The 15,232-nt window shown below is 33.0% G+C and overlaps 1 protein-coding gene and 1 non-coding gene across 2 annotated transcripts in view; both read left to right on the top strand.

The window, feature by feature from the left end:
• Nucleotides 1-15,232, top strand: part of ADGRL3 (adhesion G protein-coupled receptor L3) — a 792,227-nt gene that overhangs the window by 741,846 nt on the left and 35,149 nt on the right. The window contains exons 22-23 of the mRNA XM_032849431.1: nt 7,494-7,520; nt 10,077-10,245. Coding sequence (XP_032705322.1) covers nt 7,494-7,520; nt 10,077-10,245 — 196 coding nt within the window. The remainder of the gene's footprint in view (nt 1-7,493; nt 7,521-10,076; nt 10,246-15,232) is intronic.
• On the top strand, nt 254-360 carry LOC116871643. Its single transcript, XR_004383460.1, has one exon. It is a non-coding gene; the product is annotated as a U6 spliceosomal RNA (small nuclear RNA).

Genomic DNA, 15,232 nt, shown 5'->3' with positions numbered 1-15,232 from the left:
GGTCAGCCCAGTAGTCACATGTTCTAAAGAATCAATAAATTCTAAGATTCTGTGTGAATCTAAAAAACACTGGCCCTCGGATAGTAAAGCAGGAAACATTGTGGCTTTCATTATAAGTATCAATAAAGAACAGATTTTAACTTGTTGCTCATATTTTACGGATCTTGAGATATTACTTATGAGAGTCACAGTTTTCATTGATTACAAGAAAAAAATTATTTTTTTAAGAAAAAAATTTTTGAAAAGAAATACAGTGCTCACTTCAGCAGCACATATACTAAAATTGGAAAGATACAGAGAAGATTAACAGGATTCCTGCACAAGTATGACATACAAATTCATGAAACATTCCATATTAAAAAAAAATGAAAAAAGAAATGAAAGAAAAATTTCTTTTTATATAGATACCATTTATTTCCTCTTTCCTATTCAAGGTTTAAAATTTTTCAAAAAATCATAAGTATTAATGAAGTCCAATTTTAGAACATATATCTCTTATGACTTTTCATGAACACCTCACATATGATTTTATGTCTTTTAATACAAATGATTTCATTTAGTGAGGCTGCCATTCCTTAGTGCACTTTTTGATACTGAGGATACAACATACTTACAAACTAAATTTAACTTTCTCATGTAATTCAGAGAACTCTGGGTTTCTACATTAATGTTCATTGGGAATCCAGATACATTCCATTTCAATTGAAAATGTAAAAATTCATAGTATTTACTAAGCCCAAAGAAATATTTAAATAAAATGTTGTAAAAACTGAGGCTTTTTTAAAGGTAAAATTAAGGGTCAGTTCAAGAGAGTCAGTGACTCCCTCATCCCCTTTGGATTTCTACTCAAATATGAATTTCCAAAATACTTAAAAGGAGCCCTAACGTAGCACTGTATTTGTAATTTTTTCTCTTTGGCCCATTTTTTGAGGGCAGAAGGTCAGTATACAATAGTAATTATAGCAGCAGGTATTTGTAATAGGTTTGTATATTAAAAATTTGTATATTTGCATTTTTGTTTGTGTTAACTAGTGCCAAACCCTTTTATTTAATATACACAGCAGCCCTATGAAAAAAAGTTCTGTGTGTATCCCCATTTCACAGATAAGGAATGTGAGGATAAGTGAGGTTAAATAATTAGCTGAAGGTTGCTGAGTTAGTAAAAGACTCAGCTGGCTTTCAAACTCAGGTAAGCTGATTCACAAGTCCAGGCTTTCAGTTACTATGATATATAGATATACCTCACTTTTCAGAAGTTTTCACTAAGCCACTTCACTTTTACAAAAGGCCTATGCTGGTAACTGTTTTCGTTAACTGAAAAAAAAAAAAAAAAAACCTGAAGAGGATTTTTGCCTTTATGGGGGAAAAAAAAAAGGCAAAAAGCGAAAGTAGCATTCAGCATTTGTTTTGCAGGGAGCTGTTATGGAAGCAGTGCACATCCTGAGCAACAGGAGTAGTGCTGTCAGGCTCTTTCCTTGGGAACTATACTCAGCATCTCAGCATCAAGTCACCATAAGTTTGCCTTGTGTCTGTGAGCATCTGTGCTTTATCTCAATTTATTTTGTGCATCTGTTAGCAAGATGTGTCTTAAGATATTAGAATAGCCTAAAAGAGGGGTTCCTGGCTGGCTCAGTTAGAAAAGAATGCAACTCTTGATCTCAGGATTGTGAGTTCAGATCCCACAATGGGTGCAGAGATTGCAAAAAAAATATAAGTAAACCTAAAAAAAAAATAGCCCAAGAGAGATTATTTTAGGGATCTAGAAATGCTAAAAAAATTTTACATATTAATTAATGTAACTGCTTTATTGCATAACACCTATTCATAGGAGCACTCTACTCTTGGATTGTGGGGAAAACCTATACTATCTTTCAGACATTAAAATTAATAAATTATCATAGGGTGATATTAATTGCTTTCACTGTAGGATTCCAAAATTTGAGATCTTATTTGCAAGTAACCTACCAAGTCATTTTTACAAATCTGGTAGATGGAGATACTAAGTTGTAATAAGACTGTAGCTGTCTATGTATAATATAATAGTTCATTTTTCATTCTCATAATTGATATCCTTAATTTCTTTCATATATAAATTAATTTTTGACCATATTATATTGAGTTATAAAAATTTGCATAACATTGAGTTGTGAAGATAATATAATTAAAGTTTTATCAGTCATTGATATCATATTTATTGATCCTGATTTATTATACTCAATTCTATTTAATTTCAGACTTACCCAATTCATCAGCAGTGTGAAATCTGTGGTTAAAAATTTAATATTGGTGGATGCTCTCAAATCTGCAATATTATTATAGGGACATTGAGGCATGGGAATGAAAATGTTCATGACATATTCGGAGCTACTTATTTTATTTATTTGGTTCATTTCATTCTTTTCCTAATAAATATTATATGAACAAAATGCACCAATATAGCTTTTAGTAGTAATACTTTAATAGCAATAAAATCCACAGTTGAAATATAATCATCTTCTCTACTGTTGATAATTTCTACATTTATGTTATATGATGTTCATATTTTTGTAAGAATTTTTATATCTTTAATACTTAGTGACTTAAACGTATGACCATAATGAAACATTATTCATATTTTACTCAGAAATGTTGCATTATATTCTAGATGACTTTTCTTTAATTTTCCTAAAGGAGTTAAGAGAGAGAATTGAATGTAATTCTTGGATAGTATAGTCCCACTAATATAAAATACATTTGAATGAAATATAAAACAGTCATGATTTTTATCCTGAGTGTTACAAATCGATTAAGCATTTTTAACACAGTAAGGTATAAATAGGAAATACTTAGATCTTTCTCTGATCACTACTCTGAGTTATGCTGTCTTAAATATTCTTTAACCATTGGGTAGCAGATCTTTTAATGTTGTCTTAGGTGTTGCTACTTGGCCAGGTTATTGTGGTTTTTAAGTGTCTGATCCATTTAAAAACGTGAATAACATATGACATTTAAAACATTCTTCCCCCATTGCCTGCTAACATTTGCTGCTGGGGAATTAGTGCAAGTAGAGGTGTTACTTTTCTTTCTCTCTCCACTATTTCATTTATTCTGTGAACATTGTAGTCTTAAAAGGCCTTGTCCTTCCAATTCTGCTTTTAAAGACTGGGCTCCCTGGATTGGGAGTTTGGCAAAGTATCATCTCAAAGATCACTTCTAGGTGAAGTCCGTTAGTTTGCGTTGCCGTCAGCTTCTTGTAGAACATGAGGAACTACAACCTGTCCATCCTCAGTTGAGAACTGATTAAGCGACAATAAGGAAAGCCTCACTACAGATGCTGAAGTATTTATTATTACTGTTTTTTTTTCTTCTATGAAGAATGAAGAATACATTTTAACTTCAGAAATTCACTGACATTAACCTTATCATTCCTATGGTAGCCCAAACCAAATTCAAGGGGAAATGTCTTTATTCCTTTGTTAGAATTAGTTTTATACCAAATTCAAGGGGAAATGTCTTTATTCCTTTGTTAGAATTAGTTTTATACCAGGGAAAGTAAATTCAGCTACATACTGAACCTGGAAATATTGGGGTACTAATCAGTATATCCACGTACACCGTGATAGCTCTTTCTCACTGTTAGACATATGGTTCAATTACCAACAATTAATTAACTACCCAACAATTCCAGAGGATCATAGAATACATTCATATTGGTAGGATGAATGGGATAAATGTTGATGGGATCTTCAATTCTGCCTAAGCCATTCATTTTCCTGAACATGCTGCGACATAATGACTGTATCTTTTGGCTTAGATATTAAATATATATGCCTTGCATTGCCCCATCTTCCTTCACACCAAACCTTACCTATCCCCCTGCTTTAAAAAAATTCTATATGTAAATATAATAGAAGGGAAAGTTTTACATTATTCAACTTATCTTCTTTATATCTTGAATTTTAGATATTTCCATCAAAAATTATGCCCCAAAACAATTCTATTTTGAACTCTTGAAACAGAGAAAGAATATCCTATAGCTAACTTGATTCATTCATGTTGTTTCTATCCATTCATCATCTGTCTATACTGATGTACTTATTATGAATTATGAATCTTTATATCACAGTATTATTAGTATGTATAAGTTAATGGTTTGGCTAACAAACCTATCCTCTTGAAGATGTATTTTGAGCTAAGTTTCCATGGAGCGGGATTTTAATAGTCCTTTTGTGTGCTTTGAAACTGTTATAGAATATATAAATATATGCATAATTATTTTCAATCTAAGCAGAGACCCCTAAAATTCTTATCTTGATTCTAAAGATCACTTTTTAAGATAATTTTGACATTAATATTTAAAGCTTTCAATTTTATGTTAGTTGAATAAAATAAGATAAAATGTTTGACCAAAGGAAAATATTTGCTAAAGAAATAAGGTTCCTTTTTTTAATTTGTTCCTTAAAAAAATTGTACTTATAGGGTATTTTACTTCATTTTCAGAGCATCACCACTTACAAGATAACCTGAAACTTCCCATTAACATCTGCCCAGAGCATCTTAGACCTTTGTGTCCAAATTTTTATAAAATCTTAAAATAACTGCAGTGAAATCATTTTAGTCATACAACCTAGGATGAGATTTTGTTTCAATAGATTTTCTTCAGTAAATCAGAATGAAAATTATTCAGCTTTGAGACTAGTTCTATAGATATATTTTTTAAGTGAATCAATAACAAATAACTTTGCCACCATAACTGCTGGCAACATTACTATCAATTTAACTTGAATTTAGTGGAGAGACTTTATAAAACTAGATTCTCTAAGCCAACAGAAGATCTGACAAAATGATGGAAGTCACTGCCATATTATAGGTAATCTTCAGTGATCCTTAGATTCTGAATTATTATATATTATTTATGATATTCTGGGAACAAAATTAATGAGTGGTTCTTTGTCATGGATTTCTATATTAAACATGAACTGGTGATTCTTATAGCTAAAAGAGACGTATTACATGCTTTCCTAATTATTGCATGGGCTAAGCAGCTGTAAAAGAAAATACTCTAAAATATAGTAGCTTAAATTGGTTATATAAACTTGGTTTTAATCTAATACCATGGCTCCACATCAAAAGCAGCTTGCATTTCTGGGTCTGAGGCTCTGTTGTCATTTTCTCCTAACAAAGGGGAAGGAAAAAAATGGTCAAGAGGAGCCCTATTCCAGTCCTTTAATTGGCAAGACCCAGAAAATGTCACAATTCACTTCTGTTCACATCCCAGTGGACACTACTTAAACGCATGACTATAGTTAACTGTAAGTGAGGCAGGAATTACAGTCTTTGTTCTTGAGTGGAACAACTGGCGTTTTCCCACAACTGCTCACAAAAACTGCTGAATTGTACCCTTTTTTTGCTATTTCACATTAATGGCAAAACATCTCACTCCAGCAATTACAGTACAAGTTTTGTATTTTTTTTTTTTTTGAAACATTTAGATAGCTCAGTACAATTTTGTACAGCATGTTTGGACATGTTCCTATAGGCTAACCTTTGGAACTTTCTTTACTCAATATCCTACTATATACAAATTAAGGTAGAAATAGTTATTCAGTCATGAACTTGGAGTAACAGATGGAGTAGACTGATGCCATGGGAATGCAGATGCTGAAATCAATATCATTCTATGACGTTCTATAACTTTTCAATATTGATGTAAGTACAAGATTTTCTTTCTAGGGGGGCACCTGGGTGGCTCAGTGGGTTAAGCCTCTGCCTTCGGCTCAGGTCATGATCTCAGGGTCCTGGGATCAAGCCCCGCATCGGGCTCTGTGCTCAGTGGGGAGCCTGCTTCCCCCTCTCTCTCTGCCTGCCTCTCTGCCTACTTGTGATCTCTGTCTGTCAAATAAATAAATAAAATTTAAAAAAAAAAAAAGATTTTCTTTCTAGGAACACTTCACAACTGTTATATATGAGCAATTCTTAGAAATTCTCCTCTGTTTACCTTTCACACATCCATGGCATTATTTAAATATCACTTGAAATTCCATTTTCTGGCTCAAAACCCTCTTTGAATGTCCTAGTCTAGCGACGTCCAGTAGAACTTTCTGTGAACACAGAAATGTTCTAGAACTACACTGTCCAATATGACAGCTACTGAAGCTTTTGAGTGCTTGTAATGTGACTGGTGTGACTAAGGAACTGAATTTTAAACTTTATTGCATTTTAAAGAATTTAAATTGAAATAAGCCCACGGGCCAGTAGCCACCATATTAGACGGCACAGTTAGTCATTCCCTGCTCCCTTTACAAGCCCATGTCTGCCACATTTATTTTGCTGCATAATATGGCTCCTGAAGTGTCCTCAAATGAATTTAACTACTCAACATCTATTATTTAGTGGTTTATTCTTTGGGTGACAGATTCTATCTTTTCAGCTCAACTTTACTCGTGCTTTAAATAGTCTAACAATAACAATATAATCTTTACTGGACATAAAACATGTCAGGCACTGTTCTAAGCACTTTATACATAATATATAATTTCATTATGACAAGGAACCTATGTATAATTATCACCACTTCATAGTTGTGCGAACTGACGCATCCATGGGTTAACTAATTTGTTGCCTTTAGCTAGTTAAGTGACTGATCGAGGATGTGAATTCCAGGCCAACTGTTTTAAATCCCAGGCTCTCCCTCCATTCTTTACTCTTTCGTCATTTTGTAGAGTGAGGTTTCTCTTCAGTAGTTCTCTTTATTCAAAAATACATCATATTTGGGGTCGAAGAGCTCTATTTGTGTATGTGTAATATTAGAAACTATTGCCCCTAGCAAGAAGGAAGAGAAAAGAACAGTTTCCCTTCCTTTCTGTTCTACAAAATAAATTAGTTAATGTAAGGGATAATGAACAGATGCTGTATGTTTGCTTCTATTACTACAAAATATTATTCAGATTTTGTTCATAGTACACTAACAGAAGGAATTTTAAAGTAGTCAGGATCGATTATTTTCAAAGGGCTATAGTGTTCAGATTTAACGCAGGTCAATCATCTGCAAGTTAAAATTACTTAGAAACGAACTGTCCATAATTAAGTAATCTTACCCACTAATATTACAGAATAAGGATACCTTTAGGTGACATGAAATCTGTCATTTTAAGTATGCCCCCAAGCCTTTTCCAGATTGCTCATAAGATTTCTCATTCTCTGGAGAAATGCGATCTCTAAGAAATAAATGTCTCTGTCATGTCGCAAGTAATATGAGCTCATGATGAAAAAATGGAATTTTTTAGTCTCATAAGGGATATTGCAGTATTGTAAAATTGATTTTATTTCTTGTTATGTGAGTTCTCATGGTCATTTTAGGATTTACCTTCTGAATAAAAAGGGAAGGTTATGATGCCTTTTAGGGAGGTGGGGTACAGAGGCCTTTGGGGACCAGGAGAATATTTTTCATATGAAATCTTTGTCATAAAATGCTAATGTTGGTGTTCTTGTCTTTATGTCTATGCATTCTTTAGCTATGAGGATAACAGACCCTTCATCAAGTAAGAATGACCTGAATGGCTGATAAATTCCATTTATCAGTGTGGTCCCACGAACCAGCTGTCAGATCAGTACTGAAAAATCATTAGAGCTTCTGTCATTCACATTGAGGCAGAAGAGCAAACTGTGCAGGAAAATAATCAGGCATACAACTCGTATGCAGAATAAATATGCTGCAGGTGTATTGCCAAAAACAAATTGTGCTTCACCTCTTTTAATTGGGTATCACCTGAAATCAGTGCCACACTCGTAGCAACCTCATGTGGTACAGACTTGCTTCGCTTTGAATAGCCTTCTCCTTTCATTGTGATGCGTTCCTCTGTGCCTCATATGTCGTCATTTCTGTTGTTTGTTTGGACATCGCTCATCCAAAATTATTTTGTGACTTAGCCGTGTATCTTCTGAATGATCCTAGGAGTACGAAGCTACCCAATTGCAGTGGATATTAATGAATTTCTATTTTAAATATTCAAAAAGGGAAAAAAAAAGTCTCCTTCACAAATTCAATTCGACGTATGGAAAATTACCTTTCAATTTTGACACATCACTTGATTAATGACCTGTTTATGAATACATCTTTTAAATTTCTAAAACAAAGCTACAAGTCTGTACTAATCTAATAAGAATACACTCAAATGTTGATATTTGAGCTTTTTTCTTTTATACGTTTTAAAATTATGTGTCCTGCCACAATAAACTTAAGATTGGGGCAACCTATAGGTGACCTTACTCTAGACTTTCAGTTTGTTCTTCTGGTGAAGAGTCCTTTGTTTTCATTTTCTCCAATGACATTTCACTTACTTCTTCATGCTCTTGCTTATATATTTTTTCTTTAGAAATTGGGCTCATTGTAGTTTTTATATCATTAACTCTTTGGCCCATCACGTGCTTTCCAGTGGATACTAGCTGACTTGAGTATTTTATTCTATCATTTTATTTCTAAATTCAAATAGCAATTTTGCCTTGATTTAATGGTATTCTTTCCATTTTTCCTTTTTCCGATGCCTGTAAGAATCTGAGAGCTTTATCTTGAGAGTTCCCATATTTTTCAGTTAAGTTATAGAAAAAATATTAATATCTAAGATATTTTCTGATTCATATAAGCAAACATGCCACATACAATGGCAAGCTTCCTTTAGGGATTCTTTGTTCAACAACATTAACGTTTTTAAATTGAACATGTTAAATTTAGGGGATATTCGAATAGGCAACATAATAGCTGATGGTTATAGAAGAAAAACAGTAAATAGTCATGATGAATTTTAATAAGAATTTAATACTAATTGACTACTTTGGGACCATATCTTTCTTAAGACATAGTGCTCTCTGAAAACTTTACACGACCCAGCTTTGGATTTGGTGAATACGTGTGTGGTTTCTTCTAACCCCTTCATTTTGCGAAGTTTCAATCCCCATAAATATTTCTTCCTTAGACAATGCAAGTGGCGGAGTATGGTCTGCTGAAAAGAAATATTTACTCTTTCAAGGAAGGTGTGCTGGGAAAGGAAAGGGTGGGTTCATGACTATATAGAGATCTAGCCTGGTTTGGTCCTATTCTCCTATATACTTAGAAGGATTCCATTTTCACTTACTGGATTCCCATTTATTGGAAAGATTCACTTTATGTTGATAGTCAATACAGAACACACAGCCACAAATATATGGACTTTTGTCACCCGTTGATTACTATTGCGAATGGCAGCTGGAGGAAATGAAGGGAATGGAGAGTGAGAATTGTCTTCCATTCTAGCCTACTTTGTTCATACCACTCCATCCCATCCTCAGCTTCATTCTCTCCCTCAAGTTTACAGACCCTTCCAAGTGATGAAGGTGCCCTGAGCTTTTAAGCCTCTTTTCAGCAAAGCTGCCAGTTGCCTGATTTTCAAAGTCTAGTCCAACTTAACCTAGAAGACAACAATCCGAAGGCCAAAACAACACAGATTGTGATCTAGAGTGGAACATTTTTTTCCATCCACTGTATCACACTTGTTTTACATAACTATAGAATCAGACAAATAGAACTTTTAAAAATTCATACATATATTCCATATACTTGTTCCTTCGAATCCAAGCTCTTTTTTTGTCAGTAAGCACTAAAATTTGTATGGAAAAAGAGGAAATTTGGAAAAATGGGGTAAAAGTGTATCAGATGAAGTACTAATGGAGAGAGTCCAATCAAACAAATGTTATCATAACAATGAAGCCAGTGGAAACTAACATAGTTTTATAGACTTTTCCCCCTTGCCATTCACCATAATTACATCTCCATATCATTTGCATATGTGCTGCAAATACATGAATAATTTAATAGTACAAATCTGCTTTTGCTTAAATGAATTTCTGTGTTCATAACATTCTCATTCATGTATATCTCCTCAAGTTTGAAAACTTGTAGTCCCCATTAAAATCTTAAAGTTACTTATACCACCTGTCCTACATTTTCTGTCAATAAAACTTACCGTAACATTTTTTTCAGTGTCAGTATTGTTGATATGATATGATTGTGCTAATTAAAGACCAATCATTTGATAACCCTTAATTTTCTTTTCTCTCTACAGGTCATGGGTTATAGGTGCAATAGCTCTTCTCTGCCTATTAGGATTGACCTGGGCCTTCGGACTCATGTATATTAATGAAAGCACAGTCATCATGGCGTATCTCTTCACTATATTCAATTCTCTACAGGGAATGTTTATATTCATTTTCCATTGTGTCCTACAAAAGAAGGTAAGCAAAAATTCTCTATTCAAAATAGGAAAGCAACCATAACATAAATCATTCCTGATGTTTTTGTCTCTAAGAAATAAATATATCACTTCATTAATTTTATCTTTACAATAGCAAGACAAAACACACAAAACAGAAGCATAATAGTTGGTGAATGTGTTTAGCAGCAAAAAAAAAAAATCAGAGTATTTTCTGATTTGGATAATAAACAAAAATTATAATCTTATCGGCTTGACCTTATAGTCTTTAAAATTTTATTGACAGACACATGGAATTTATGTATTAGAAATAGCATTTCTAAGATGTTATGGAGCTGTGGGGTGGATATATATATATGTATATATATATATGCATAGAAAATATATATTTTTTCTCTTTTTCTTTAAAAAAAGTTCATATGTACTGGAAAATATGAATGTTTATCATTTAATGATAACATTTATGGTTTTTAAATGAATGATGACATACTTAGTAAGGGTCTCTGTACTTATCTTTAAAAGCATCTTTTATAAAATCTATGAGTTCGATGACTAGGATGCAATATTTAATTTTTCATGCTGGTCTATTTTTGTGATTTTTCACATTTACAAGGACCTAAAATATTCATTTTCAAAGTTAATCTTAGCCACTAAATACTTTCATTGCATTTTTTAGAAATTTCAAGATTGATTTTCTCATCTTATAATTTTTAACTCTATTAAAAATGTGGCCATTAGAGTTCCAATCACATAGACTCCTGAGCCAAGACTGTCTGGGTCTAAATCCTAGCTTCTCTGTTTAAAAGCTTATATGACTTTGGGCAAGTTAATTAACCTGCTCATGCCCCAGTTTCTTCATGTGTAACATGGAGGTAATAAAAATAATTATGAGATATTGAGAGGTGGCTCTGAAAGTGAAATGTCAAAATGTGAAAATTTCTTCTAAGAGAGAAACAACACTTAAAAGTTTTCTTTGGGAAACCAAAAAAAAAAAAAAAAAAGAGTAAAATATCTGTGTCTGTGATTTTTGATTTGAGAGACTCATAGGATCTAAAACAATACTTGAGACGGGTATCCACTTGTCCAGATGAGTCAGTCATGTTCCGTTTCAGTTGTATGTGGTGGTAGATATAAAAAATGTGTTGACATAATCATAAATAAGGCTAGAATAGTAACGATGACTGAGGCCTATAAATGTAGGTTACAGAAAAGTAAAGAGGTTGTAAGGGAATGGATGTATTCTAACCTATTGAATGAGAATTAATTTAGAAAAGAGGTTATATTTACAATGGATGAATCTTCCCAAATATTTAGTGCACACCTCCCCTAAAATTGCAGTTGCTTAACCACAAAATACTTATTATTATTATTTTTTTACTTATGTCCCAACTGATGGTGGTATCTCATGGAAGGACACAGACTGATGAAGTCTTAGCCAACCTTGGTATATGATTTCCATAGTCATCTTGAGTATTGACACCGAGCAGGCAGTCTGAGAAAGAGGGGATCTTGTGTACAAGGTCTGAAAGAGGCTTCCATCACTTCTACTCACCTTCCATCAGATAGGACACTATCAATGGTACCACCTAAACTGCAAGGAAGACTAGAAAACATAGTCTAGCTTTTTTACCTTGGGAAGATGAGGAATTAGGTGTTATAAACAGCTAGCAGTCTACCACACTTGAGGGATGTAAAGAGTAGGACATGTGAATAATGACTAGGAATAGAGATGGAAAAAGAAGTGTCCAAGGAACAAAATCAGGATCAAGATGATATACTGAATTAAAGATAGGAGAAAATGTCCAAAAGTAGTGAGCAGCCAATATCGTAAAACTTTTCAGAGAAGTGAGGGAGACTACGCCTTTGGGGAAAAAAATCTTCCGTATTTTGATAGAAGAAAGACATAACTCGTTGTCAAAAGAAATATATATAAAAAGATGAGAGCGAAATTGAAGATTAAGGGAAAAAGTAGCATTTGTCTGTATAAATAAGGGACTATTGGGCCATTAAGCAATTTTAACGACTTCAAGTATAGTGAACCAGATTTACCTATTATTTTTATTTTAATCATTAACTAGAAATTTGGGCTAACAAAATTTTAAATTTTAATGTTATATAGAAATTTTCTTTAAAGCAGAAAATACTTTTTGTATTTTATGTGTTAATTATTTTGATTTTGAGTATTTCTATTAGCCAATATCTTTTAGGTTTTCCCAATAATTATTTTTATTTTTCTTATCTTACAAACATACATGGCTAGTATAACTAGGGATTCCTTTTGATATACAGGAAAAGATATTAAACCTCAGGATCTAAAACCAAGTCTTGAGTTTTTAGTATATTTAACATACGTGAAAAATTTTTTTTAAATACATGTCATCAAGCTCAATTTTGTGATTCATTAGAACAGACGTCAGCAAACAACAGGTCATGGGTCAAATATATCTAGCTGCCTTTGATTTTTACAGTCATGCAGCCAAGAATGGTTTTTATATTTTTAAGTGGTTACATTTAAAATATAAAATTAAGTACATAAATAACATCCTTAGTTGCCTCTTGGTTGACAGAGCCTGAATATTGACTATCTGCCCCTTCATGAAAAAATTTACCAATCCCTGCTTTAGAAGCTTACTTTTATGATTTATAATAATGAATAATAAGCATATTATTCTTTCATTCATCTTATGTTTTGAATTTTCTAATTTTGGTGGCATTTTTATTGGGTGTCAAGAACATGGCCAACGTTAGGAAATATAGAAAACATGGAATTGTTTACCTTTATCCTTACAAAACAAACAGATGATTTTTTTTTTAAATTGCAGAAATGTCTTAGGAGATTTTTCTTTTATTCCTTTATTTAAATTGAGATATAAGTGACATATAATATTGTATAAGTTTAAGGCCTACAGTGTGTTAATTTGGTACACATTTATTATAAAATGATTACTACCATAATATTAGCTAATACTTCCATCAACACATGGTTACCATTTCTTTTTTTGTGGTGAGAACATTTAAGATCTCTCTTAGCAACTTTCAAGTATGTAATACAGGTTTGTTTACTATAATTATCCTCCTGTACATTAGTGCCTTAGAACTTACTCTTCTTATAGCTGGAAGTTTGTACCCTTTAGCCAGTATCCTCCCAATTCCTTTACTCCCAGTCTTGGGTAACCACCATTCAATTCTGGTTCTATGAGTTCAGCTCTTTGCCGAATGAGTGGTATCATACAGTATTTGTCTTTTTCTATCTGACTTATTTCACTTAGCATAATGCCCTCATTTCATCCATGTTGTCGAAAAGGGCTGGATTTCCTCCTTTCATGGCTGAACAATATTCCATTGTATGTATGTACCACATCTTCTTATTCTATTCACCCGTTGATGGACACATGGGTTGTTTCCATGTCTTGGCTATTGTGAATAATGCTGCAGTCAACATGGGAGTGCAGATAGATCTTTGAGATTCTGATTTCATTTCCTGGGGATGTATACCCAGAAGGGAGATTTCTGGATCATATGGCAGTTCTGTTTTTAATTTTATGAGGAAATTCCATACTGTTTCACATAATAGCTCTACCAATTTCCATTCCCCTCAACAGTGCACAAGGGCTCCCTTCTCTCCACATCCTTACCAATACTTGTTATCTCTTGTTTTCTTTAATTTTTTCTCGTCTTCTTGATGATAGCCATTCTGTCAGATGTGAAGTGGTATCTCATCGTGGTACTGGTTTGTATTTCCCTGCTCTGTGCTGTTGAGCGTCTTTTTATAATGGTCATTTTTATGTTTTCTTAAGAAACAGATCTATTCATTTTCTCTGTCCTTTCGTAATTACATTGTTTTGTTTTTTGCTATTGAGTTATATGAGTTCTTTATATATTTTGGATGTGAACCCCTTACAGAAATATGATTTGCAAATGTTTTCTTCCTTTCTGTAGATTGCCTTTTCATTCCGTTATTTATTTTGCTATGCACAAGCTTTTTATTTTGATGTAATCTGACTTATTAATTTTTGCTTCTGTTGCTTTTGTTTTTGATGTTATGTTCAAAAATCATTGCTAAGACCAGTGTCTAGGAACTTTTCCCTTATATTTTCTTTTAGGAGTTTTATCCTTTCTGATCAAATGTTTCTGTCCTTAATTCATTTTGAGTCAAGTTTTGTGAGTAGTGTAAGACAGGGTTCAATTTCATCCTTTTGCATGTAGTTATCTGGTTTTCCTAAAACTATTTATTGGAGAGATTGTCCTTTTCCTATCAAGTATTCTTGGCTCCCTCGTCAAATATTAGTTGACAGTAAATGTAAGCATTTATTTTGGGGCTGATTCTGTTCTCTTGGTCTGTGTGTCTATTTGTATAACAGCACCATACCGTTTTAATTACTGCAGCTTTGTAGTATAGTTTGAAAGCAAGAAGTGTAATGCCTACAGCTTTGTTTTCTCAGGATTACTTTGGCCTTTGGTGTGTGTGTGTGTGTGTGTGTGTGTGTGTAGTTCTGTACAAATGTTCTTTTTTCTGTATATGTGAAAAATACCATTGAAATTTTGAGAAACTGCATTGAATCTACAGATGATTTTGGGTAGTATGCACATTTTAACAATCTTAATTCTCTTAACAAGTTTTTCTTAAGCCATCTGATTGAATTTCCGTAATGTGCCCATGCTGACGTAGTTGCTCATATGTTTTGATTAGAGAAATATGAAATACTCCATTTTGAGATATGTTGCCTTATGGGGGTATTTGTTGATTGATTCAGCTCATTAATAAAAATCCAACTCTGTGTTATCAGTCCTATTCTGAGTGTCGATTGCATGATATGACCAATACCAGTATTTCTACTGGTGACATTCAATTTTATCACCTTTTCTTTTGTTATGCACTCAATTATAAACCTCACAGGATATCATAATTATTTCTGATCTGAGAGTATAAAAGAAATATTCCATTGATAAGGTAGAGTTTCTTTCCCATCTTCTATATTCTAGAACAATACTAAAACAATAAGATACCA

This window comes from Lontra canadensis, unplaced genomic scaffold, assembly GCF_010015895.1.
Source record: "Lontra canadensis isolate GAN:19392208 unplaced genomic scaffold, GSC_riverotter_1.0 scaffold1, whole genome shotgun sequence".
Taxonomy (NCBI): Eukaryota; Metazoa; Chordata; class Mammalia; order Carnivora; family Mustelidae; genus Lontra; species Lontra canadensis.
The sequence above is the reverse complement of the archived record's forward strand: the minus strand, read 5'-3'. Positions and strand labels throughout refer to the sequence as shown.